Source organism: Gracilinanus agilis, chromosome 1 (assembly GCF_016433145.1).
Source record: "Gracilinanus agilis isolate LMUSP501 chromosome 1, AgileGrace, whole genome shotgun sequence".
Lineage (NCBI taxonomy): Eukaryota > Metazoa > Chordata > Mammalia > Didelphimorphia > Didelphidae > Gracilinanus > Gracilinanus agilis.
Genome location: NC_058130.1, coordinates 2,404,650 through 2,426,539, shown reverse-complemented (window position 1 = coordinate 2,426,539; position 21,890 = coordinate 2,404,650). Strand labels below are relative to the sequence as shown.

At 58.5% G+C, this 21,890-nt stretch overlaps 2 protein-coding genes across 2 annotated transcripts in view; both read right to left on the bottom strand.

Annotated features, from left to right (window-relative positions):
• Positions 1 to 7,425, bottom strand: part of ECM2 (extracellular matrix protein 2) — a 31,391-nt gene extending 23,966 nt beyond the window's left edge. Inside the window, exon 1 of the mRNA XM_044656755.1 lies at positions 7,352 to 7,425. The gene's annotated coding sequence lies outside the window, so the exon portion shown is untranslated. The remainder of the gene's footprint in view (positions 1 to 7,351) is intronic.
• Positions 7,426 to 21,001: 13,576 nt separating this feature from the next.
• Positions 21,002 to 21,890, bottom strand: part of IPPK (inositol-pentakisphosphate 2-kinase) — a 37,436-nt gene continuing 36,547 nt past the window's right edge. Inside the window, exon 11 of the mRNA XM_044658368.1 lies at positions 21,002 to 21,183. Within this exon, the coding sequence (XP_044514303.1) occupies positions 21,002 to 21,183 (182 nt within the window). The remainder of the gene's footprint in view (positions 21,184 to 21,890) is intronic.

Genomic DNA, 21,890 nt, shown 5'->3' with positions numbered 1-21,890 from the left:
TCTCATTTTACAAATAAGGAAACTAAGGCTTAGAGAGGAGAATCTAGGTAATGAGTAGATAGATCTGAGATTCAAAACTATATCCTTTGGCCTCACTGCATCAAGCAAAGCTCTGGAGATCAAATAGACTGGAGAACATAGAACAGAGGATGTCAGAGCTAGAGGCAAGCTTAGAACTTTAAAACAGCCAAGTTGGAAGGAATCTTAAACATCATCAAATCTAACTTCTCTCTGCTCCCTTCCTCTTTCCACAGAGGTGGAAACAGAAGCCAGAAAAGGGAAGGGACTTGCCCAAAGTCACTCAGTATGTCATCCACAGAGATGGGACTAAACCCCAAGTTTCCTGGGGTTCCTGGGCCAGACTTCTTCCCACTACTCTGCACTTTCCACAGGCAGGAAGCAGAGGCAGGCCTAGCCACCACTCTAGGGACTGACTAAATGTTTCACAGCCCCCTCCCCAGCTGCTGACAGCCCAGCTGGCCAGCTGTTTGTCTAGGGAGATGGTTCCGGAAATATTTTTGGGAAAGGCAGCCCAGGGAAGGCCCACAGGCTGCCTTTTCTCCCCTTTCTTCCTTTCTCTAGGCTCCAGCACCTGGTGCTGATGTTTGCTCCCTACCCATGAGGCAGGCAGGCAGGCACAGGGGCCGAAGCACCTGTTCTAGGGACTCTGAGCTCCTGGCCAAGCTGGGGAATTGCCCAGACCCTGAGAACATCATTAGCATCAAGGCTGTCACACTGGCTTGTGAAAACCATGCTACTTTCCTTGAGGCAAAAGAAGATCTCTATGATTGCTATCAATACCTTCCTTCCCTCCCTTCTGGATAAGGTAAGATACAGAAAAGTGGCAGATTCTTGTATGAAACTACTTCCTTACAAGGGCAGCTAAGTAGCAGCGTGGATTGAGCACCAGGCCTAGAGTCAGGAGGATCTGACTTCACATCTGTTCTCAGACACTTCCTAGCTGTGTGTCCCTGGGTAACTCACTTAACCCTCACTGACTAGCCCTTGCCTCCTTTCTATCTTAGAATTGATACTAAAATAGAAGGGAAGGGAAGAAAAAGGAAGGAAGAAGGGAAGGAAGGAAGGAAGGAAAGAAGGAAGGAAGGAAGGAAAAGAGGGAGGGAGGGAAGAAGGGAGGGAGGGCAGCACTGAGCCTCTAGACCAGACTCTCTGGTAGCATGGTACATGCTTCAGTGAAAACTCGGGTGTCTTCAGTCTGATCCTCTCCATCATCTCCTCCAGAGCCCAAGAACACAAGGCTACGGGCACTGACTAGCATTAGCCCCAGCATCCCTCCATGGCATCACGAGAAAGATGGCACTCCCCAGCTCTGTGGCAAGAAGTCGTGCCACGTTCAGCCACTGAGAAGTCACAGGACAGTCTGGACTTGTCAGCAAGACATTGGAAGGGGGCTGCCTGCGGCATTCCCAGAGGCCTGACTGTGGACGAGCCATCGCCCGCGCAAACCTGGAGAAGGGCCTCGCTTCTTGTAGCCACGCCAGCCCGTATGCTTAGGGAAAGGCTGCTGGAACATGAGGGCCTTCACGGCTCTCTGGTGCCGACTCTTGGCATGACCCTCTGCTCTGGACTCTCAGAACTGAGCAGCGTGCAGTGTCATGGGAGAGCAGCATGGGATGTGTGACCCTGGACAGATCATTTGCCCTCTGGCAATCTCTCTCCACATCAGCTCACACTATCCTGCTCCCTCCCGCTGGTCCGGCCCACTTGGCTCTCTTCTTTAGCCCTGCTCCCGTCTGTAACAGAACATTGGCAGTTGGCTGACCTCACAGAGGGGTCCGTGGGAGGCAAGCTCTCAGCCCCGTCTACACCTCTGGAGGGACGTCCTGTCCACCCTCGTTCATCCCTACTAGAGTGGCCACGAGGCATCCCCTGAGGCAGAAGGATGGAGAATGGCCTCGTGCCCCCCTGAGGCCGAGGGTGCTCCCATAACCCAGTTATTAGACCATCCCTAAGCTCTCCCTTATGAAAATGAAGGCTGAACCACAGCGGGACAAGCAGCTGAGGCTGAGCAGGCCTCTCTGGGGCCAATTGGGCGACTCCAGTGGTGGCCTTGGGTTCCGTAGCAGCATCCACTCTGTTTTAGTTCTCCATTTTCCGAGTGAGATGCTTGACCAGTAGCTGACTGGCTGACCCGTGAGTGGAGGGCTCGGCCACAGGTTCTGCTGGAAGAGGCCAGACGGGCGCCACCGGACCACCAGGAACCTCTGTGAGGACGCAGCCCACCTCGCCTTTGCTGAGCATTTACAGAATGCCGACACCTGGGCTGCACCCCAGAGGGACAGAGGGATGAGGTCAAAACAAGGACGGAGGGTGGCCAGGACCGAAGTGGGGAAGAGGAGGAGGAGGAGGAAGAGCTCAGGCCAGGCTGGGCAGGCGTCACAAACTAGAGACACCAGGGAGCCCCGTAATCAGATTTGCTCGAGGACGTTCCGCGGCGGTGGTAAGGATGGCCCGAAGTGGGCAGAGACCCAGGGCAGGGAAGAGGCCGTGGCCATCCTCCAGGGGACGGTGACAAGGGCCAGCCTGCCTGTGCTGGTGACCGGGTCAGTGGGGAGGAGTCAGACATAGGAGATAACAGAGGCAGAGACAACCAGCTTTGGCAGCGATGGGACAGGTGGGACGAGGGAGAGCGAGGCGTCCGGGACATCGCGGAACCCATCAAGGAGCTCCACGGTCAGGGTCCCGGGCCCCAAACCCAATGGGCAGACTCACAATGGGGTGGGCTGAGGAGGCAGGAGATGGAAGGAGCCCAGCATCTGCAGTGGCCACCCCCCATCCCTGGCCCAGACACCCTTGTCTTTAGCACCATTATTCTAGTGATGAGGCCTCACAGCTGTGAATTAAGAAGAGCTGCACTTGGGCAGCGAGGTGCCTCAGGGGATTGATAGCCAGGCCTAGAGATGGGGAGGTCCTGGGTTCAAATCTGACCTCCAACACTTCCTAGTCCCTGGGCAAGTCACTTAACCCCTGTAGTGTAGCCATTGCTCCTCTTTTGCCCTGGAATCAATGCTAAGGTGGAAGGCAAGGGATTAAAGAAAGGAAGCGCCAGCCCTCTGAGGCAGCAGAATGGCATGTGGTGTGTGTATGTTGGGAGGTGGGGGTCAGGGTGGGGAGAATGGAGACCCCTGCAGTGCATTTAGCCAGTGATAAGGTGGGCTCAAGGGCAATACTTTTTTCTGCGCAATTACACTCAGGAAAAGCGAGCAATGTACCAAGAGTGAAGGCTACTCATTGAACAGGCAGGGTCTTCTTGAAATGGGCATTTGGTCTTCCTTGTCCAGGCCCTCCTCACAGGCTCTCGGAGCATGAGGAGCCATTCTTGGATCTGCATTTTAAAGTCTCTCGAAATGGTTTTCCTCTTTGACGCTGCTGTCCCTGAATAATTGCTCTCCTGGTTCTGCCAGAGATTCTGCCAGAGATCGTCTGAAATCCTCTCTTGGCATTTCTCATGATGCCATCCTCTTCATCCAAGCAATCAGGTCATTTTCGCAGGCCTTTGATTTTGCTCTGCTATTTCTTGCTGTCTCAGAGACATTGGTTTCTGCCTGTCTCTTCTGGTTTTCAGAGACGGCACATCCTGAGTGAGACGGGCCTCTTCTTTTTTTTTTTTTTTTTTTAAACCCTTGTACTTCGGTGTATTGTCTCATAGGTAGAAGAGTGGTCAGGGTGGGCAATGGGGGTCAAGTGACTTGCCCAGGGTCACACAGCTGGGAAGTGGCTGAGGCCGGGTTTGAACTTAGGACCTCCTGTCTCTAGGCCTGACTCTCAAGAGACGGGCCTCTTCTAAGTGCGACTGTCCTTCCAATTCTCTTCCAGAGCCTGGATTTCCATTTTTCTCTCTTGCTCTATTTCCATGGAGTTCTTGGGCTTTGCTCTGGGGCTCTTGTGGTTGTTCTGAAGTTTGAATGGCAAGAACGTGATGCTTGGTAGAGTTTCCTTTGACTCGCCGTCTCTCCAGCTTAGTTCCTGGACTGGAAATTCATGCCAGGGCCCTGTAGAGCCCTGGGTCAGGCTGAATGGAGCGCTTGGTCTCCCCCAGGTCCCCTGGGTCCCTGTACCCTAAATCATCAGGGCCTTCTTTGGCCTTTCAGGATAGTTTTAGTTGAGTCCTTGGGCTTGAGTTGTCTCAGTCTGGGCTCTGCCATGCCACAGTTACTGCCCATTCCCTGAGGTCACAGTGATGGCAAACCTTTTAGAGACTGAGTACCCAAACTGCAAACTGCATAGAGAGGGGAAGGGGAGCACCTGGCTAGGCTTCCCTCTGGCTTTCTAGTAGCAGACTCTGTGCTCACACAGAGGGTTCTGAGTGCCCCCTCTGGAACCTGTGCCATAGGTTCGCCACACTGGTCTAGGCCTTCTAAAGTCTCCAGCAGGGGCTCTCTGGTGGTTGCCTAGGGAGATCTCCCGTATTGCCGCCTCACTAAAACAGCAAGGCACCCAAAGGGAGAGAAAGGAGACAGCAGGTGCCAGGCATGTCTGGCCACCATCTCCCCTCAGACCCCGAAGGAGACAGCCAGTGACCCTGACAAGAGCCGTGAGAATGGCAATGCCTCCCAAGCCATCAGACCTCTTTTGGCCTGGCCCCTGTAGCCATCATCGTGGGGAAATGACCAGACTTCCTCACCACCACTACGAAGTGCTGACTGACTGCCCCAAAGGCAGGTAAATGGGAGCAACAACACCCCAGGCCGCTTGTCCTGCCTCAGCCCAGCCCTCACGGCCATCATCTGAGAAAGCAAATCCCAGGCGAAGGAGCCAGCCATCCTCACCAGCTGCCAAGAGCCTAGTAGAAGAGGGAGAGACGAGGCAGCACAGGCCAGGCAAGTCAGATCGAACCATCCCTGGGGCCCCAGGCACCCTCACACTGCCCCAGTGGAGAGAGTCCAGGACCCCGAGCCCAAGAGCCCAGCCCAGCACCCTCAGCAGAGATCGTCCCAAGAAGCTGCCCTCAGGAGAGGCTGCAGCCACCGAAGGCCAGAGAAAGGAAGTCCTGGTCACCAGCGGCTCCACATGGGAACTTGATGGACAGGATTTTATCAGTGGGAACAACCTGAGAGAAGAGGCTGGAGTGTGCTCTGCGGCAGCCCCATGAGAACCCCGCGGCCCTTCCCTCCATGTGTTGTCTCCCCCAGTAGAGCGAGAGCCCCTCGAGGGCAGAGCTGGTCTCACTTTGTCCTGAGCCCAGGACTTTGCACAAAGGAAGTGCTTTAATCAGTCATTCGATCCGGACACAGAACCTTTCAGGCTCCAGAAACTTCATCTCTTGGGAATCTGCTGCTTGCTTTTCTGGAGGGCCCCCCTTTCCTGTTGCCCCAGGCCTCTAGTCTGTGGTGACCTTTGGGGCAGATTTGGGACGGAAGAAACAGTGCCCTGTGGTTTCGCCCTGAATGTCTGTCCAGGGGAAGTTCTGAGTTTTCCCGTGCGTAGGTAACTGGGGAGCTGGGCTCCCCGCCTCCTGCCCAGGCTGCCTTTTGGCCAGATGGCTCTTTGCTTTGGCTTTTCAAATTCCTCCTAGGCTTCGTGTCCCGTTCCCCAGGGGTCCCTGCCCCTGGCTCTTTCACCGTCCTTGCTAGAGCAAACCCTTGTCCCCAGTCGCCAGTGGTCTCTTGCTTGCCAAGTCCGGTGGCCTTTTCTTAATCCTCATCTTTCTTGACTGCTTTGCAGCCTCGGACCTCGTGGATCGCCCTCTTTTCTTTGGTCCTCTCATTCCTTTTTGGTTTTCCTGGTCCTCCTCCTGTTTGTCTGACTGCTCCTTCCCAGACTCCTTTGCTGGAACTTCCCCCAGGCCATGCCCGCTGCCCTTGGTGACCCCCCCCCCCCGTGCTCTGTCCTTTTCTCCCTCTCCTTCCCTTGGGGATCTCATCAGCTCCCACGCATTCAACCGTCATCTCTGCGGATGCTTCTCGAATCTGTTTATCCAGCCCTAACCGCCAGGGTTGCATCTCCAAGCAGACATCCTACATTCAGCCTATTTAAAACCAAAAGCATCGCCTCCCCCTCCCCCCCCAGCACACAGCTCATGCGAACTTCTCATTACTGTCAAAGGTGCCACCAGCACCCCAGTCATGCAGCTCGCTGAGGCATCCTCCTCAATTTGCGCCACCCAAGTCCCATTGACTCTCCCTTTATCACGTCTTTCAGACCCCCCCCCCCCGGTTACCGGCGCCCCCCACGTCTCTCCTCACCCCAGACCCATCCTCTCTGCTGAGCTGTCTGCGTGACCCTCCGAACTGCCCGTCCAGGCATGTCCTCCTGCATGGTCAGCTCCAGGGACTCCCTCCCTGTTGCCATTGATTGGGATCAGAGAAAGTCCTCTCTTGGACATTCAGAGTCCTCCCTAACCTGGCCCCTCCCTTCCTTGCCAGGCTTCTGCTGGCTGATTCCTGCCCACATTCTCTTCCATCTAGTGGCCCTGGCTTGCTGGCTGCTCCTCAACCAAGACCCTCCATCTCCCGATTCCAGACGTCTTCCCTGGTTGTTCCGTAGGCCCAGAATTCTCTCCCTCCTCATCTGCTTCCTGGCTTGCCTGGTTCCCTTCAAGCCCCCTGTGGGAAGGGTTTCCAGTCTCCCTAAATCTTGGCGCCTTCCCTCTGGGACTCTGATCTCTCTCTGCCTTCGTCGTACATGGAGGCTCCTGGAGAGCAGGACTGGCTTCTGCCTTCGCATCCGCCATGCTTAGCACAGTGGCCGGAACATCGTAGGAGGCGGATAAATGTCGACCCAACGTGTTGACCTTCCTTCCTTGTTACTAACTCGACCTCTGTTTCCATATTGGAACGATCTTCTAAGACTTCCTGCAGTTGGGGCAGGCAGGGGAGGGCCCTGGCCAGTCCCCTTCTAGGACTCGGCATCTTCCTTTCTAACACTGCAGATTGCTCGGCAACAGTCGCTGGGTTGGCTGCCATTCTTGTTGACTCGCTATGCTTTCCAGCCGAGTTTTTTCACTCTGAAGGCCATATTAACTTCTCATGTTCCGTTCCTTCGTAGAAGCCCTCGTCCCCTTTCATTTGTTCTACAAATCTGATTTCTTAAATACTTTTCGGGCAATGCTTGCTCGTTTGCTCTCCAAGAGGAAGGAACCTTCAGAAGGGCTCGAGAGATCCGCCCGAGGCCGGCCCACCCGAGGCCCTCCTGTCCCGCTAGCTGACAGCCGAAGCGAGAGGCCACTCGTCTTGCTCCAAAGACGCCCTCCAAACCAGAAAGCTTTTTACCACCCTTAATCTCGTCCAGCGTCAGCCACGTCTACCGAGGAGGAAATGCCCGATTACTCAGATCTCCCACAAAGCACGGACACGCGTTAGCCAAAATTCAGAACCGAAAGTGCGTTTACCTGGAGAGCTAAGCTAAGGAGGCTCTGCTTGGCGGCCGTGGGGCTCCGGCTGCAAGGGAAACCGAATGGGCCGGCTCTCTTGAAAACAAAGAGACTAACGGTAGGAAATGTTGAAACATGGTAAATGACTCCTTCCGAAGGTCTGAAATAGCTCCTTCCCTTGGGACAGATGCTGCTCTGTGCTCTGGGCAGAAAATCAGCCAATAAACTCACTAAGGAAGAGAACGTTACCAAGGACAGCTGAAAAAAAGAGAAGCCAAACAAGCCGAGGAGAAATGGAAAGCATGTGGGCCGCAGGCTGCCCCGGCACAGCTGGGAAGTCACAAGCCGGGAGGAGCGAGAAACAAGATCCTCCCAAGCACGTTGGAATCTCCTCTGAAATCCTTCTCGCTATGCCCCAGCCAGGGGGTTTGGGACTCTCAAGGAAGGACAGCCGGGGAGCCCGAATGAGCACCGTGGGCTCCCCCTCGGAGGTCCCCATAACTGTTTCCCCATAGCTGGGCTCCTTGGTCACCCCAGGATTTCATGCATTTCAAAGCACAATTCCGATAAGGGGTCCTGGCTGCCACAGGGGGCCCCTAGGCCAGGGGAAGCTCCGTGGGCCGGGCCTTTGGGCAGTCTGGACGCTCCCAGGTCACGGAGCCTCTCCATACTTGAGATTCCTCATGTGTAGAACATCTGCAGTCCTCCAGGCCACCAGTGCTGACTAAGCGCCCACTCTGTGCCAGGCACTGTCCTAGGCACCGGGATTACCAAGATACGGATGGAGTAGGCCCTGCTCTGGACTTGTCCAGAGAAACGCAAGAGAATTTAGGAAGGAAGAACACCAAGACCTGCTCCAAGCACAGCCCGGTGGTGTTCAGGCCAGTGGCCAACCAGAATTCCAGAAGGCTCGCGATGGAGCGGATGGACGCAGAAGGCAGGCCAACTAGGAGCCTCGTTTTGCTTGTGACTTACAGAGTTCTTTGTGCTTTCAGAGCTGGGGGAGGGGGAGGAGCTGCTCAATTCTGTCTGAAAAAATGTCATTTTCAAAAAAGACGAAGATCCGGGGACCTTAGTGAGCAACAAGCTCAGCCCGAGTCAGCCGGGCAATAAGGCAGCCAGAAAAGCTCCCGAGATCTTGGGCTCCACGAAGAAGGGTGTGCCTGCCAGGAGGGAGAAGGGGGCGAACCCTCGGAGCTCCGGAGGGCTGCCACATCCTGACCCTTACAACAACCCTTGTCCCCATTCTACAGATGAGAAAACCAAGAAGTGAAGGGATTCGTTTGTGGCTGGGGCAGGATTTGCACTCGGGCCTTCCGGATCTCAGGTCCATCACTCTGGCCACCTTGTTGCCAAGGGTGGAGGGTATCGAAGAGAGAGCCAAAACGCTGGACGCTCTCGAGTCCCTTCCGTGTGAAGAGCGGCTCAGTTAAGCTGCGGAAGGCTCTGGGAGACAGCTTGTACTCATGGGGCCGGCAATGGCGGAGGGCCTGGCACCGGCTTCTCCATGGGCTCGGCGGGCACAGCCAGGAGCAGCGGCCCAGCAGAGACCACAGCAAGTCCCCCGGTTAGACCTACCTGTCGGCTGGGGCAGGAGCTCCCTGGGGAGCCAGGAAGTCCTCCTCCAAGGCCTGGAGCCCTCTTCTGGGAGGCTGGGCTGGGCAGCCCTTCGGGGCTTGCCGGTGGTCCTGAGGGACGGGATCAGAGCTCGGGGCAGAGCCCGGCTGGTCAGAGGTCTGGGATGAGACCCTCCGCGGGACGGCCTTGGCCGGACAGCCCCAGCAGACGCTTCCAGCCCCCTTTGTCTCTAGACCCAGTGTTTGAGCGCCGTCCCCGGCCTCGATCCGCCCCGGCCGGAGTGTCCTTGGGGCCTCGGCGGCCGCCTTCAACACCCATCAGATATGGCGATCCGCACTTCTCTCGGCAGCGCGTCCACCTCAATGTCCTGAGAGGCGGCAGCTGGGCAGGTCGCCTGGCCGCCGTTTTACCAATGAGGCCTCGCCTTGGGTCAGGCGTGGGAGCTGGCCAGAGGACCAGACCCCCCCCCGAAACACCCCCCGGTAATTCGGCCCAGCTTTCCAAGCCGTTGGACCCAGGCTCCGTCGCCCCAGCTTCGTGTTATCTCCTGATTCCTCTCTGTGCCCATCTAGGCTGCCAACCCTCATGCATGGTGGTGCCAGGCCAAGCCCAGACCTCTGCCGTTGTCCACCAGAGACTCCCGCCCTGCCTGGTCACCCTCAGCCGTCCTGCGGCTAGAGTGGCTGCTCTGCCTGGCCCTCAGATCTCCTCCTGTTTCCACAGGTTTTATGCCCCGACTTCTCTGCCCTGCCCTGAGAGCTCAGCCCCTTCCAGCCCCATCCCTCCTCTTCACTCTCCCCACTGGCCTGCAAGGTGGATGGTCAGCCTGTTTTCGGGCCTGTGACTAGGGCGGACACCCCAGCCCCCCCCAGCAGAAGTGACCGGAACCTCCCCTGCCCTGCTCTGTGGACTCTCAGTGCCCCCCAGAGCAGCTTCTGCCCGCAGTGGGACCACTGGGTAGAGATGCGCGCGTGAGGGGAGCCCCACCTTCTGCGTCTTCTCCGCGAGTCTCCTCCGCCATCTTTGCTGTCATCCCTCTTCCATCTGGGCTGCTCCCAGGCTGTCCCGGTCCTAGTCCCTCCCCTGGCCGCCTCCTTCCCCGCAAAGAAGCCCATTTTGTGGAGGGGGAGGCGGAGGCCCAGGCCGCCCCTCAGCTCCCCGGCTGACCAAGGCCGCCGTCCGCAGGCTCTCAGATCCTGAGCCCAGCTTGTGTCTAGGCTGATGGGAGGAAAGGCGGGTATCGAATGTTCTTCCGTGGAGAAACAACGTCCCCCTTGTCCAAAGCGGCTTAGCCCATGCCGTCGCTCCCGGCTGTCTGACCGTGGCAGAGGGTCCAGCCTGAGGGACTGACCCTGCGGGCACTGGGAGGTGGGCACGTCGGCCCTCGCTGGCCCCTGCTGCCCGGCAAGGAAAGGGCGCTGGCGCCGGTGGGAGGGACTGGCCTGGCCCATAGACATAAAGGAGTCTTTAGAACCAGCAAGAAATCAGGGAGACCTTAGGGAGCACCTACCGTGTGCCAAGGCCTGTGCCAAGGCCTGGGAGGTGACAAAAAGCCGATGGCAGAGCCTGCTCCTGAGCTGGGGCGTGCGGAGCCCCTGCAGGGTCAGCAGGAGAGGGAAGGTTGAGACGAGCTCCCGGGGCAGCCCTCGGACCCTGCGCCGAGGAGGCGCCGAGGGAAATGGGCTTGGGGCGGGGCTCTGGGCTCTGGCACGGAGCAGGGGCACCGCACGTGCTGGTGGGATTCCACTGAACCGAGAGATGATTCAAGAACCAAAATCGCTGCTCTAAAAGGCGGCCGCGACACGGCGACAGGAGCAGGGCCGGGAGGCGCTTCTGGGTCGGCCCAGACAGTGACGAGGGTCTCCACAAGTGGGGAAGGAACGCCTGGCAGGCTCCTGGGGGCGGGCAAAGGCCCAGAGAGGCGGGAGGGCCGGAGGCAGGAAGCGGGAAGGACTGGGGTCTGCCCAAGTCTCTGGAGACGTCATGGAGGTGGCCTTCAGGCAGCCGAGGACGTGGCCGTGGCCCTGGCGGAGGCAGGACTATGGCTTCCAGTGGGGGCCCCAGCGCCAGGGGAGGACAGCGGAGAAGAGGCCAGAGGCCAGGCTCAGCGGGGCCAGCAAACCCCAAGTCCTTCCTGTTCCTCTTCTCCAAAGCCAGTGAAGGGAAGATGGGTGGCCCCCCGGCCCCCTCAGTGCTCACTCCCCACATTCTGCTGCAGCCCGGCTGGGAGGCCGGAGGAGCCCACGTTTCCGAGGCCGGCGGCCACAGCGCGGCCTCCTGGGCCGTTGGCCTCTGCTCACCGTCTTCTCGCTCCCTCTCTCGGTGCGTGCCTACGAGGACTTGCGCAGGAGCCGGGGGTTCTCGGCCTCCCATCCCAGAGCAGCGAGCGACCGCTCTTTCCTGAGACCTTCGCCGGCCAGTCCTCGCAGCAGGCCCGGATGCGGGGTGCCCCCACCCCGAGGCTGAACACCAGGCCGGAGCCGGCCGTGTGTTTGTCTGTGGCGGTGGTGGGAAGAGGAGCCGGACGTGCCCAAACCTCCCCGGGGTCTCCGTTCTGGTTTTAGTGCCCCGGAAGACACAGGGCTGCTCTGTCTGCTCCATCCGGCTGTTTGAGAGTCTGACTCGGCCGTCCTCTCCAGGGCTTCGGGCTTCTCCCTTTATTCTTCCAGAGGACCGCGGGGAAGTCTTGTCTCCGGACCCAGGAAAGGGCAGAACCGGGGAGGCCCATCCAGCTCCGCTTAGACCCAAGCAGGAGCCCGTGCCCAGGCCAGAGGCCCACAGCACCTGCCGGGGCTTCTCTTCCTGGCCTCCTCGGCAGGGCCCAGAAGATACGTGCCAAGCAAGGAGGGGCCAGGACACCCATTTGGACCCTGCGGGGGCTTCGTCTCCTCTGACCCCGGGAACCAGGCCCGGCAAGGCCTCCCCTTCTCGACACCTGCCAGCCTCGCGGGAGTTTTATTTTACTTCCACGTGTCCCCCAGCCCCTCCGAGGAAGCCAATCCGATGCCTGCATCGGCCAAGTTTGTGCCCCCGTCCACAGAGACACCCCAAAGCCTTTGTCTTGGGACCTTTCTAGCTTCCCCTCAGAGCCCGGGGCCAGACATCCCCAGGTGGGCTAGTCCTTGCTGCTGGGCCTTGGCCAGGCCTTCAGGGCCTTCCCCTCCTTCAGGTGTCTCGAGAATCCTCAGGTCCCTGCGCACCCTCCTGCTCAGACGTGTGCCGGGCTCCGGCAGTCCCACCAGGCCTCCCTACCTCTTCTCGAACCCTCGCTATTTCCTCACAAAGCACCCTGGGGCCTGGCATACAGACTCCAAACGGAGCGGCTCCGTCATTACTGGTGGAGAAAACAGCCTCTTAGAGGAACCTGGACCGATCTCTTCCACTGCCGTCCTTCCGTCCTCACCCTCACGTCACCGGACGCCTCGCCGCGCTCCTGGCCGAGCTCTTCTCTGGGCTGAGGCTCCTCAGAAGTGTCTGTCAGATGCCAACCCATCTCTGGGCCTTCACACAGGCCAGCCCATGTCCGGAGCCCCTCTGCCCCCCATCAAGGCCCTTCCTCATCCCTTGGCCTGTTTCCCTGAGGCTGGGGGGCGGCTGCATTGGGCTCTTTTCCTTCCCAGTTCTGAGATGCTCCCCAAATGGCCTTTTCTTTGTTTTGTCTGATTTACAACATTCATTCTAGTGTCTGAGCTCCCCATTCTCTCTTTTCGGGCTCCTCTGGGAAGGCACGCAGTGGGCTATCCAGTATTCGTGTGAAATCCTGCAAAAGACGTTTCCGTATTAGCCACGTTGTTGTGTTGTTGTTGTGTTGTTGTTGTTGTTGTATGAAAAATAAGTAAAACGAATGTGCTCGAGGGCGCACAGCAGCCCACCAGAGCTCTGGGGCTGGACGGCACCCTCCGTCCTGAGCGCTCGGGAAGGCCGCGAAAGGCCTTCTCTTACCTACCGGCGCCGCACCGTCTGTCCTGCGTGGTCGCCTTTCCTGCGCTCGCTGTCTTGCTGCTGATCCCTTCATGGGGTCTCCCCACCTTCTCTGGATCTTCCTGATCATCCCTCCGACCCAAACATGTTCCCTGCCAGCACTCGCCACAGTAGCCGTGCCCGGGGGGGGGGTGACCCTCCATCGCGGGTCTTTAGCACCCCAAAAGATGGTGCAGACGCGCCCTCGTCCTTTCTTTGGGAGACCCAGTGATGGCGGCGGCAGGAGCCCTTTAGGCAGCGTTCCAGGTTCTCCAGAACGGCTGCGCCTCCCCACTCCGCTTTCCTCCATCCCTCCGTTCGTCCTTTATGATAGGTAGGAGGCGATCATGACTGTGGATGGCTTTGATTCCTTCTTCAGAAAGCGGCCTGTTCGTGACCTTCGACCTCCTATCCATTGGGAAACGGCTTCTGTTTTTATACATTTGGCTCCGTTTCCTCCATCTTTGGGAAATGAAGCCTTTATCAGAGCATCTTTTCCAGTTTCCTGCTTTTCGTTGTGGCTGCATTGGTTTTGTTTCTGCAAAACCGCTTTCATTGCATGTGATCTAATGATCCATTTGACTTCTCCGGATCCTCTATCTCTTGTTCGGTTACAAACTCCGGCTTTCGTTGTTGCTCTCACTGTGCCACGAATACCGCCGGACAAAAGAAGAGGAAAGAAGGCGCCAGCCCAGCGGAAGGCCCATCCGAACGGGATCGGAACGTTCCACGCTTACTTCGTTCTCAAGCGCTGGAATCCCTTCAAAGGGATTTCATTAAAAGGCAGCTTCTATGGAATGCAAAATGATGGCAGAAATTCCTCAGGCCGACCAGCTTTCCACTGAGGAAAAATGACTGATTTATGTGGCCATCGTTTTATCTGTGTATCTTAAATGTGCCCATGTACAACTGTAATGCGCCCATTTTCCCTTTGTGTTCTAGTCTGTGTTTATCTTACCTTCCCTACTGTAAGCTTCGTGACTTGTGTCTTAATTCTTCTCTGTATCCCCTACATGTGGTGCTACCCAATAAAGACTAATCGACAGAAGAAAAGGAATGGACAGAAAAAAGAGAAAAGAGATATTTGCTGCAAAGATTTTCTTTCCTTTGAACTGTATTGGTTCTGTCGGCGCAAAACCTCTTTAATTTTATAAAAGCAAACTCTCCATGTTCTATTCTGTGTCTTTCTCTGGTCCCTTTTGGATCCGTAGCCCAAAGGCTAGATTCCTCCTTCCTTCTCTAATGTGTTTATGCTTTGTCCTTTCCTGAGCTAAGTCATAGCCCCCGGAGCTTCTCTTGTAAGGTGTGGGGTTCGAGGTGCTGGTCTACACCTATGTCTGCCGGGCTGCTGTCCAGTTTTCCTTTTCACATAGTGGTGCATCCTGAGCCCTTCCCTTCCCCCGGCAGTCGGGTGGGTCCATCGCGAGGCTTCTCATTGCGTTGTTGCTGCGTGTCACGTGTACGTTCCCTTCGTCTGGCCAAACTCCTTTTTGAAACGCGCACAAGATCGTTTTGCTGATCGTGGCCAAGAGGGGCCTGGCTGGGACGAAGGGCCACTTTTCCCACTCTTTCCCTTGACCTCGTCCTAGAGGCTTTGGTCATAGTGCTAGGCCTGGAGTCGGAAAGATGCTCCTTGCGCTCTTGACTCAGATACTTACTAGCTCGGTGACCTTGGGCCAGTCCTTTAACCTTTGCCTTTCTCAATTCCCTCCGCTGTAAACTGGGGATAACCAATGGCGCCTCCCTTCCAGATTCTTGTGAGCATCAAATGAGATGATCTTTGTAAAGCTCTTCCAGTTGTTCTCATTATTCTTACTGAAGATGTTTTGCTCTTCCACAGGAACTTTGGGATTTTTCCCCCAGATCTGTATGTGATCTTTTACTGGTTTGACTGCTATGGACTAAGTACACCAGTTTAGCTAGTGTTGGCATCTTACTTACACTGGCTTAGCCTGCTGATGGGTAGTTACTCTTTCTCCGGTTATTAGGTCTGTCGTTATTTCTTTATGGTGAGTTTTGTGGTTTGTTTTTCTTGAGTGTAGATTTGGAGATCGACTCCTAGGTGTGTTATACGGTTATACAGCATTCCTCGCTTTGCCTCTTCCTGCTACATTTTTGGGGAAACACAGAAATGTTGATGGTTGATTTACGTAGATTTGTTTTGCAACTTCACTAAACTGGAACAAGTACTTTTTAGATGCCTAGTATTCTCTCCAGAAATCATCGAGCTCCAGCAAAATTCAGGTTTGCTATCGATGTATTATCTGCAACGCCTTGAAGTGAAATCGTTTTCTCTTCATCTTCTTTAACCAAGGGGCTGTCTCTTTCTCTGAGACCTTGACCACCACGGCTACTTTTTAAAATTCAGCTGAAGTGTAACAGCTTTCTTTCTTTTTTTAAACCCTTACTTTTTGTCTTAGGAACACTCTAAGACCTTCAGAAGGGCCAGAGCTGGTAAAGAGGGTGAAATGACTCCTCTAGGGTCACTCAGCCAGAAAGCTTCTGAGGCCAGATCAAAGCTTAATAGCTTTCCCTCCGGCCCTTTATCTGAAGTCTGTGTGACTCATCAAGCTACCCTTTTCCATTTCATTGGTGAGTTCATTCCATCCACATTCACGTGATGATCCTTAATTGGTGTAGCGACTTCATCAATACACTGCATCGCCCCTTGGGAACTTCCTTCTTTTAAGCCCATCGGACATAACAAAGGCCCAACATGCCCTTTGAGGAGCCCTTTTTGGGTTGTGAGGGGGCATTTCTTTCTTCTTCCCATTAGAATATAAAGATTCCATCCTCCTGTTGTCTCCTTCCACTTGCTCAGATGTATTAACCTTGGGTTTGCTTTTCAAAGCTTCTCTTCCGCTACGGTCTTTTCATGGGAAATGCGGGGGAGTCCTCGGCCTCACTAAAAGTCTGCTTCACCCCGCTCTAGGGCTGTAGGTTGCAGTGGGCCCCCCAACACCAGCACCTGAGGGTCTCCCTGAGCCAGGCTTTCCCACATGCGGCTCCGTGGCTCCCCCGAGCCTCTCCTCCAAGCACGAGAGCAGCTCTCCTCTAGCTCTGGCTCTGGCTTCTCCTTCCCCAAAAGATGCTGGCGATGAAGCTCCGGCCTTCTCGTGGAAGAGCGCAGCCATGGGGCGGCCGAGGGGCCCCCCGAGGGGCATTTGGGCTCCTTCCCTTCGGCCTCTAAGGAAGCCTCCATCCCTCCTCCTCTCGCTTGTGAGAATGTTGTCGAGGTTGGTTGGATCCGGATCCTCCCTAGAAAGTAGTGCATCAGCTGCACTCAGCCTCTCCTCTTCAGAGGGCCCACCAAACCCGGCGGGATTCTTACCCGCGTGTGTCCAGCGCCGCCGCCAGGGACGAGGGGCACAAAGGCCTGAGCGTCGCTCCGTGGGCCTCGGGAGGCAGGCCGGGGCTGAGCTCAGGGCCAGGCAGGAGCGCCTGCAGAGGCTCCTCGAGGGCCTCCATTCCGCCGTGCCACGGCTGAGCACAGAAGCGGCCGGTGTGCTATCGGAGGCAGGGAAGGCCCACGAGACCCGGGTTCAAATCGTGCCTCAGGTGTCCCCTGCGGTCTGCCCCGGGCCTCCGTGGCTCCTCAGGTCTCTCCTCGGTCGGGGACCCTCTAGCACATTCCGACCCAGGGAAGGGCCTCACGACTGGCTCTCCCTCCGCGGGGTCTCTGTTCGTCCTCTCTGGGCCCCAAGACCCTCCCCTCTCCGTCCCTCCCCGCCGAATGTCCAGCTCAAGCTCCGGGAAGCCTGTCTGGTGGGCGGGGGTCCCCCGGCCGGAATGGGAATATCCAGCCAGCTCTGCGGCTGCTTGTTGGCCTCCGACCGCCGCTCACAGTCTGACATACATACTTTCTCGGCCATCTCACTCCTTGGCAGAGGAGAGGAAGGCCGAGCGGGGCCTCTGGAAGGGCTTTGGGGAAGGCTCGCCGCCGCGTCCCCCACACTCGTTCTGCCTCGGGGAGGCAGCCCAGGACGGGCAGGCCGTCGGGGTCCCCGAGGCCCAGGAGCCTGGGCAGAAGGGCCGGAGGCTGCATCTCGTTAGGGCCGAGCAGATGCCTTCAGAAATGCTGCGGTTACTAGCTGATAAACGCAGGAAATGCCTTTCCCCTTCTCTCACTGGGATGTCATTTGTTCTGTTTGTAAATAGCCAGCTTCGGCGCGCCCCAAGCCAAGGCGCCTCCGGGGAGGCCGGGGGGGCTCTGGCCGCGGTTTCTGGGTTTCTCCTCCGCCCCGGCCGAGCACGGCCCCCCGCTAGAGCGAGGGGGAAACGGCCCTCTCTTGGCCGCCTTCCAGCCCAGCTCCACAGAGACTGACTCAGTTCTCCCTCCGTGCTAGCCGCCGAGCCAGAGGGAGGAGGGAACCTCCTGGTCTGGAGGAAAGAGGGTCCGGCGGGGGCCGGGGGAGGACACACCGAGCCAGGGGACGCTGGGCTTGGAGGCGAGGAGGCCCAGGTTCTGGGAGCCGATGCGTCACGGGGCTGGCCCGGGAGGGCTCGGACGAGCCGTCTCCCCCCGCGGCATCCTCCTCTGGGTCGGCGATGGCGATCCTGCTCCCAGCTGGCGAGCCCCTGGCAGCGTCGCGCCCCGGTCTGAGCCCATGCCACAAGCTGGCATTAATTAAGCTTGCACGGCACTGGGTCGGGGGAGGGGTGCCGTTCCCCAGAGCTTTGCCCTTGTCATCCAGGACCGTCCGGCCTTGATTAATGGCCGGCCCCGAGTCCCCCGAGCGTCTCCTGGGATTCACGAAGAAGCCTTTCGTGTCCTCAAGGCTTGTTGTTGCCTCGGTTGTTAAGCACACACAAAGGCCTCAGTATCCCTGGGAGGTGCGGGGGACCCGGATGAAGCGAAGCCTCTGCACGTCCCCTCAACGCCTGGAACTCCTCTCCCCGAGCCAGAAGCCCTTTGTCCACTCTGTGAGGGACCCAAAGGAATGGCAGACACGCTCCTGCCACCCTCAGAGCCAGCCGGCCTTTACTCAGCACCTCCTGTGCGCTGGGCACTGGGCGACACACACACGGAGAGGGGAAGGGAGAGCAGGAGAGGGAGAAGGGGGGACAGACAGACAGAGGGACAGACAGAGGGAGGGGGGAGGGAGAGAGGGACTTGCCTTTGGCAAGTGGTTCCCTTTGCCGTGGTCCTGAGAAGGGGTCCGGAGCAGCCCCAGCCCAGGGCTCCTTTGACCACTTTCTCCTCATCTGGGATGATTCCGGCTCGGGCTCTACCACGGAGGTCAGGAGCCCAGGGGCCTCGACCCTTCGTCCAGGGGCTTTACCCACCCCAAGGACATTGCAGAGAGACGCTGGGGGGTTGGGGCAGGAGCCTGGGACTTGAGATAAGGATGACCTGAGTTTGAAGGCTGAATTCATCCCTGGCGAATTGGTTGACTTCTCAGAACCTCCGTTTGTTCATCTCTAAAATGGGGTGGTAAAATGTGGGAGGCAGTGTGGCATCACCGGCCAGGGCTTGGGGCCTGCCTCGGGGCTTCCTCCCTGGGCCTCAGTTTCCCTACTATGAAGTGAAGGCTTCAGACCAGAGAGCCTCTGAGCTTGGGCCATTCCAGATCCAAAGCTCGGACCCGAGGATCTCACCAGGTGCTCACTGGGAATAATGAGCAGAAAGGGCTCCCCAAACCCTGAAGCCCTCTGGGTATGTCAGCAAGGAGGGAGGGAGGAAGGGAAGGGAGAGAAGGTCAGGCCATCCGGAGTCCCTGCCATCATCTTCTTGCACCCCCCGCCCACCTCTCCATGGCCCTTGGGACCACCACCTTTATGGACCGTCGGCTTATGTCGTTAACCCTAGAGCGAAGGTCCGGGGGAGCGTGGACCCTCCCGGGACTGTGAGGTCTTCCGTGCAGCTTCCAGGAGGATCTGCCTTCACAACATCCCGAACCTCAGTTTCCCCCTCAATAAAATGGGCACATGAGCCTGGCTGATCTCCCCTCCCAGGTCTAGAATCCTGTGGCCAGCCCGCGAGGGAGACTGTCCAGGCTGGTCCTGCGGCTCATTCTTTCTCACGTCTGTCTGTAGGCGATGTTGGCAGACGGGGCGTCCCCGACTTGGGGCTGCCTATAATGTTTCTGAATCCACAAGCTAATGAGAACAACATTCTCCACTGCGGGATGGTTTAATGGGTTCAAATAATGGGAACCACATGGGGAGCCTGAGCTGGCTGGGCGGCTTGTTCATGGCAGACCCCGAGCCGGCTCCAGGCGTCGGGCAGTGCCCGCCGGCAGCCCGGGCTCTCCCTGCCCTCCTAGGCCCACGGGAGCCTCACCTCCAGGGACGCAGCGCCCAGCAGCTCCTCCCCTCGCTCCCAGGGGCCGCGCGCCGGCCCATCCTCTCCTCCGGCCATCGCTTTCGGGCCGGGGCTGAGACGCCCCCTGGGCCTGCTCAGGAGAGCCCCCTGGGGGGGCTCTGGCACTCCCTAGACACCATCTATGGTTTCTGGCCGAATGTCGGACCTCCTTTGGCTCCCCCGCCAGCATGATGGACTTTCCTCCCTCCCGAGCTCCCTTGACTTCTCTGCAGCTGCTGATGCCCTTGATGCCCCCCTGCCCTGGCATCGTGCCTCTTGGGCAGCCGGGCATCCTTTGGGGCTGGCGATGCCCCTGCTCCGATCTCACCCTCCCTTTGGTGAGACAGTCTGACCTGCTTCTCTTCTCCAGAATTCTCCATCAGGCCATCCCAAACGCCAGGCTCGGTTACCCCCGCCTCCCGGCGCCCGGGCACGGAGCAGCTCTGGGGAAGTCAGGGCGGCGGCGGGCCGGCTCCGCTCCCGCGTCCTCTCCTCTCCCCCTAGTCGGTCCTTCAGTCGCCCGCAAGGCTCTTCTCTCTCCGTGGGCCTCCCACTTGCCTGGGCCTCCTTGCCAAGAGCTCCTTCTCTGCCCACCTCATGCCCGGCTGGCTGCCCCTCACGCGCTCGCCCCACCCACGTGGGCATTTCCCCCCGCTGTCCCCGGAGCTGCCTTCTCCAAGAGCTCTCCCTTCTCCAGCCTCGCGCCGTCCCAGTCCTTTCTCTGCAGCTCCTGCCTGGCACACACTGGCATCCTCCCCGACCCCATCTCCAGTCTCTACAGACACAGCCAGGCCTCCCCTCTCCTCACTGCCCCCATCCTGTGCCTCCTCCTCCTCATCTCTATCAGGCCTTTCTTGCCCTCCTCGGCCCCAGAGCCCCGAAGGAAGGCCGAGGACCTCCGGGATCTCCCTGCTCCGGCCCACTCTAACCCCACCACACGAGCCCCCCCCTTACAAACTTCTATGGCTCCCTATTACTTCTGGGTCGGACGCCAAGTTCTCTTGGCTTGGCGGTGCTTCATTCCGTGGTGCCTCGTCCCTTCCCACTCTTGTGTGCCAGCGAGGGACGCCGGCCTCCTGGGCTACCTCCTTGCCTCTCCCTGCACGCCCGGCGCTTCACGCGGTGCCTGGCACACGGTGGGCACTTCACAGAGGCCTGTTAGCACTTGTTCAGGCCCAAGTGCCCCAGCTCGGGAAGAAGCCTGAGAAGAGGGAGAGTGACCCGGGGACTACTGGGGAATCCTGGGTGGAGAGAGCTCCCCGGCGTGCGGCCGGACGAGGTGGGCAACGCTTGGCAGCTCCCGAACCTGCCCTTCCCCGAGGCCAGCCCGGCTCTCCTCGTGGGCTCTCGGGCCGGTAAAGCCAGCCTCCGGGCTTCCTGCAGAAATGTGCCCGTCTGGCTGCCGGGCGGGCGTGGGTGGGGGCGCTGCCGGGGCCCCTCCCGAGGAGCCGCCTTTCTGGGCTGCCTCTCGTGGTCCAGGGAGCCGAGCCCGGCCCAAGTTCACATCTTTTTACCCACGGCGAGGACCGTCGAGTCTGGCCCATCAAACCCTTTCAGTCCTGCGTTCTCAGCCAGCGTTGGCCGGCTCGCCTGGCCCGCCGACATGACGGACGTGCCGTCCCCGCCTCCATCCAACTCGGCCATAAAACTATCAGGACAGCCCCGGGGCCGCCCCGGAGACCTTCCCAGATGGCAGCCGCGGTCCCTGGGGATCCTGGCACCCTCCCGCATGGGGACGACGGCAGGGCCTCGTCCTCCCCCAGCAGAGACCCCTCGCGTCCTGGTGCTCTCCTGGCCTTCCTCCTCCTCCAGGGGACGGCGGCAGCTCAGAAGCTGCCCCCTTCACCTCCCAGCCGTGGGTCTCGGGCCCTTCTTGGGGGCCGCTCGGCGCGCTGCCGGCGCGTAATCACTTCCTGTCGGCTCATTCCCTGCATCGGATGGACGCGGGGACTTCGGTCCCAGCCCCTTCCGTCCAGGCGCAGCAGCTTTTCAGGGCCCCGACAGCCTCCTGAGGAAGGAGAAGCCGCCGTTTGTTTGCAGAAGGCCCCGAGAGAGCCGAGCGCTTTCAGGCTGACCTCAGCAGCCCGGCAGCCCAGAGCTCCACGCCAGGGGCTGGGACGGGCCTGGAACGCCTGCCTTCTGGCAGCTGGGGTGGGGTTGTTTGGCCGCCCGTACCGGGGCCAGTGCCCCAAAAACCTGCCGCTGGGCCCTCCCAGCACCCGGGGACGCGGGAGGCCCTCTGCCAGGGTCAGCATGACTCTTGGCCGAGGATCAAGGGCTGAGAGAAGTTGTGACCTTTGCTTTGGCTTTGGTCCCCTGCTTCCACAGTGAGCTCTCCCTTCTTTATTCCTGGGGGGCTGTGGGAGAGCTCCCCCGCCCCCAGCTTACCCTGAGTCTAACCCTTCAAGTCTACAGAGGACTGTGGGGTCCCAGGGAAAGAGGGGCCTAGTTAGGCCCGAACCCTGGGAAGGAAGGCAGAGAGGCAGGCAGGGAGGGAGGGAAGGAAGGAAGGAGGAAGAAATATAAAGGGAAAGAAGGAAGGAAGGAAGGAAGGAACAAACGAATGAAGGAACATGGGGGAAAGGAGGGAAGGAGGAAGAAATATAAGGGGAAAGAAGGAAGGAGATGGAAGAAAGGAATGAATAAACAAAGGAATGAAGGAGGGAGGGAAGGAAGAAAGGAATATTGGGGGAAAGGAGGGAGGAAAGGAAGGAA